General features: G+C 36.7%; 1 protein-coding gene across 1 annotated transcript; it reads right to left on the bottom strand.

The window, feature by feature from the left end:
- Positions 1 to 393: 393 nt before the first annotated feature.
- Positions 394 to 2,349, bottom strand: LOC114742254 (uncharacterized acetyltransferase At3g50280-like). The gene has a single exon (XM_028930531.1). It carries the CDS (start codon positions 2,140 to 2,142, stop codon positions 697 to 699), a length of 1,446 nt encoding a protein of 481 aa, XP_028786364.1. The 5' UTR covers positions 2,143 to 2,349; the 3' UTR covers positions 394 to 696.
- Positions 2,350 to 4,633: the final 2,284 nt, after the last annotated feature.

Here is a 4,633-nt window from a genome sequence, read left to right as displayed (position 1 = left end):
GAAAATAACAAAAAAAAAAAAAGCTAAAAATTACTAAATTTCAAATCAAGTTCGATAACAACACTTTATTTGATATTGACGACGTTGAATTTGTAAATGACAACAAAATTCTGTGTTTATTAATATAAGAAATTATTTAAAAAATATAAAAAAATAGATTAAATCTAAACCATCCAAAATCAACGTCCGCTTAGATTAAAATGATAACCCTGTTCATCTCTGGGACGATCAGGGAATGTGCTCCCAGCCCCACACCCTTCATTCGCAGTTGTATCATAAATGGGGGGAGAGGGGGGTTGGTCGCTAGCATCCCACCTACATGCATCTGAATCTGTAAGCTAAGGGTCACTATCTGATTTTAGAGAGAGAAAGTGAAAGAACACGTAGCAAACGTTGAAGAAACATCGTAGAATGCCTTTATTTGATGCTGTGCCAATTTTGGAGGACGATTTTGGAATCTGTCATTGCTGTCCACCAGATTACCCTCATGAAAATGTCACAGAATCCAAGTCACTTGCCTTCATATCCGTGTTGCCCACGGCGACTGCTTATTTCTCTAGCTCCACCGTTCATTTTGAGATCACTTTGCTGTTTAATTTAAGGTGCAAACTTGTAATGCAACTATGTAACATAAAAGATGCTTGTAAAAAGAACGACATATATATAAAGCATCAGAGCAAGCTCTCGTTCATTGTGTCACAATCGAGCTTGTGCTAGTTTACTGGATATCCCTCCCGCCGGCGCCGGCACCGGCCTCGGAGACACCGCGCGCATGAATTCAGTGTCACTTGCTAGAGCTTCAAGCATCTCAAAGGAAGCATACACCTCAATTTCTAAACTATCTTCTTCTGCTCCGGCATCAACCACTAGCTTCCAATTCTTTGGACTAGGAAGGCAGCTATGAACTGCCACCGGTCTTCCCCACCCAAAATCAATGGCGTAAAAGTTGGTCCTTGGAGAACTGCTAGTTCCCATAAACTTCCCGATTGGGCCACTCTGTAATGGCATCGTGGGATTTCTAGCCCATGCTTCGAAGTCCTTCTTGATATTTTCCTCTGTGAACGAGGATATCACCCTGTTCATCTCCAAAGCAAACTTGCCAAGCCCTCTATCTCCCACCAAGTCTCTTACTTTCATCGTCAAAAAGGCATGTTGAACAGTGGGTCCAAAATAGTTTCTAGGTATTGGTGGATCAGAAATTCTGGGTCCAGCAGCTACGAAGAATCTGTAAGTAACCACTTCTTCTGGATCAAGATGCTGGTTTTTGATCATAGATCTCCAAACGTGGCTGGTAAGAGCTTGCAAGGAGGAGATTTTGTGGCTGATGTGGCCATCTGCTACCTCTAAGTTAGCTTTTTCTGTTAATTCAACGATTTTTTTACTTTTAAAGTGGAAGATCCTTTGAGAGAATGGAAAAGCCTGATGCGAACCAATGGATCCCTTAAGTTTACCATCACTCTCCATGATTTCTCTTAATGGGATTCGTACAGGGCGAGCTATTTTACCTTGGGGAAACCATCGCTTGAATGAAGCCAGCTTCGAATTGGACTCTATGTGGTTTAAACCATGTCGGGAGATGTTAGCCCATGTGTTCAAGAAATCCCAGAAGGGCTTTACATCAGCAAGACAATGGTTAATCGAACAAGCCATGAAGATGCCGTCGACGAGCTCAGTAACTTGGACGGCCAATAACGGGATCCGACTTCCTTCGATGTTCTTGGATCTGTACAGCGGGAAGAAGGAGTGGACAAATGGCGGAACATAAGGCGATTCAATAATATCTGCAATTGTGATGTTCTCAGCAATAGCATGAACAAAACTTGCTCCGGCGTTGTTGCAAGTGACTGAGACAGAGAAGGTATCATCATCGCCGCCGTGATGGGCGATAACAAAACGGCCGGCAAGGGGCGGGTAGAAGTCGAGGGAGGAAGAAAGAGAGTCCTTAAGGTGCTGGATCGTTTTCCTTATGTAAGAAGAAGAAGATAAGGTTGGTTGGTGGAAAAGAACAGCTTTTTGGCCATATTCACTTAGCAGAAACTGAAGATCCCAGGGATTGAGCTCGATTTCTTTAAGCGAATCACCATTATTAATTTGACTTCGTGCTTGGATTGTAGTTGTGGAGACCACTCGGATGCCTGCCATGGTACAGTGTGGGTGGTGTTTTTATTCAATCGCCTTTTTTCTTCGCCAGCAATACTGCAGACTGAATATGAGTCCGCATTCGGTGCTCGTTAGCTTAAACGCTTCCGCTTTTATCAGTAATTAAGGAGGCGGAATTTTCTAGTAACAAAGGAGGAGAGAAAATTTTTTGTCCCTTAAATTTAACATCATTACTCAACAATTTCAAAATGATAAAAACTCAGCATTTAAATGATGATTTATTAATTTTTAATTTTAAATATATAAGTTAAAAAATATTTAAAATAAAACCTTATTTTTATCAACAGGTTGTATGCAGTTTAATAGTTATAAAATAAAAAACTTCGTTTCATACTATTATCATTGAAAAAAAATTATCTAGTTAATCTGAAAATTTATATCAAAATTTTCCCTTTCTTCCTAGAACAAGATGAGGAGGAGCAATTCTAGAGCCATCAATCTGTGATTCTAACCTTATATTTGGTATGAGGAAATTAGAAGGGAGGGGATGTGAGGGAAAATTTTAATAAGCTCAATTTAAAACAATAAAGGCTAAAGTATACATTTGGTCCTTTAAATTTTTACAAGATTTCAATTTGGTCCCTTAACTTTATAAGGTATACTTTTAGTCCTTTAATAACCTTAAAATTTTTTTAAAACATGATGACATTAAGATGTTAAATGTTGATAAAATATTCTCAAATGCTTATATATTTAGTTTAATTTTCAAAAAATCTATAATTGTTACAAAAAATCATCATTGAAGCTTAATGGTTTTAGGGTTAAAGGACCAAATATGTGCTTTTTAAAGTTAAGGGACCAAATTGGAACCTTGTATAAAGTTAAAGGACCAAATATATACTTTAGCCAAAAATAAAAAAGTGAAGTTATAAAATTTTGATAAATAAAAGATATAAGATAAAATAATAAAAAATAATTAAAAAATTTTAATCTCACTTTTTTAATTTTTTTTAAATTGAGCTTGTTAAAATTTTTTCTCTCCTCTCTTCTCATCCATTTCCCTCACGGCAAACCGACCACAAATGGTTTTCTTCAAGCAGGGAGGAAGAAGATGGAAAGGACACGTCGACACGTCGATACCAAGAACGACAAAAAGGAGAAATGAGAAAATGGATAGGTCGAGATGAATGGGCCCCTGGCCTCGGCTCCATTATGTATACAGTCGTCCTACGTATCCTAGAGAAAATATTGCAGCCAATCTACCCAAGCTTCAAGCATCAACAGTCTTGGCTTTCATCTTTATTGGATCATGACCAGGTCACTTGTTGAACTCATTTGAAAAATCGAAATCAGTCGACCTCGTGGACACATCCAGCCTTACTTGACAGTTTGGCGGGCAAGAAAATTGTTGCTTGATAGATAGATAAATGCACCTTTCATGTATTTAAGTCCTCTAATAAGTGAAGACAAAGGAGGACCGATTTTTTTCTCTCGAAAAAAACTAAATTTATCAAAATGGACAATCAATGACAATAACATATATACTTGTTTCTCAGGGCTTAAGATGCGTCTAGTACCTTCAAAGTATTTTTTGATATAAGACTCCAATCTATTTTATTTTTCATATTTTTTTATTTTTTTCTAAAATAGTCTTTCTAATAATAATAGTTCTAGCCAATAAACTTGATTGGATAATACTTATTTATTACAAATAACTAATCTAACTTATTTTCTTAGAAAATTCAAATTAATCAACTAATTCTTATATTTAGGATTGGAAGTAGTATTAAGATTAAAACCTGAACGGTTCAAATTTCATATTTTATAAGACATTTTTTTGAATTATCATGGCTGAAATTTAGTAGCTCAATTTTATTTATTTACTTTTTTAAAAAAAGACATTTTATTCTTAATTTTTTTAAAATACGAAATTTGGACAGTTGGAATTTCAATCCTACGACTAAAATGGAAAGTGAACAGAAATAAAAGGAAAGGGGAGAGGAAGCAGAGAGACCAGTTAAAAAACAAGACCGATGATTACCATCTCTCTCCTCAATTGTCATCACAATTGTTTGGGAATTTGGTTTTCGTTTTGGTGGTTTTACTTTCTGCCCCCTCATTAAATTCCTTAGGCCTGATCAAGCCGTCATCCTAGTTCCTGTTCTGATCAGTAGTTTTCCTCTCAAGACAGTCTTCTCTATAGCTAGCTCCTTGAGTGCCTGTGTCTGTCACTTGAATGTGTTGAATGTGTGAAAGTGAACATGAAAGCAAAATTTTGCTTCAAAACTGAAAACACCACTACGAAGAAAAACATAAAAAGATTATATTTTTAACATCACATGAAAGTTTGCCTTTTCTGTTACAGCCGAGATGGTGCTAGTTTATTTGAGGACGAAACCACATAATGCATGAACTAAGGGTCATTTGATAAAGCTTCGAGTATCTCATAGGAAGCATACAACTCAATATCAAAGCTACCTTCTTCAGCTCCAGCATCGACCACAAGTTTCCAAGTCTCTGGATTGGGTAGGCA

The sequence above is a fragment of the Neltuma alba genome, unplaced genomic scaffold, assembly GCF_004799145.2.
Source record: "Neltuma alba isolate B1F8T4 unplaced genomic scaffold, ASM479914v2 tig00000624_pilon, whole genome shotgun sequence".
Lineage (NCBI taxonomy): Eukaryota > Viridiplantae > Streptophyta > Magnoliopsida > Fabales > Fabaceae > Neltuma > Neltuma alba.
Note: the sequence above shows the minus strand (reverse complement) of the source record. Positions and strands in the feature narration are given on the sequence as shown.

What these genes read in the sequence shown, in the direction of transcription:
- LOC114742254 (XM_028930531.1), bottom strand. Translation starts at nt 2,142, where the DNA reads ATGGCAGGCATCCGAGTGGTCTCCACAACTACAATCCAAGCACGAAGT.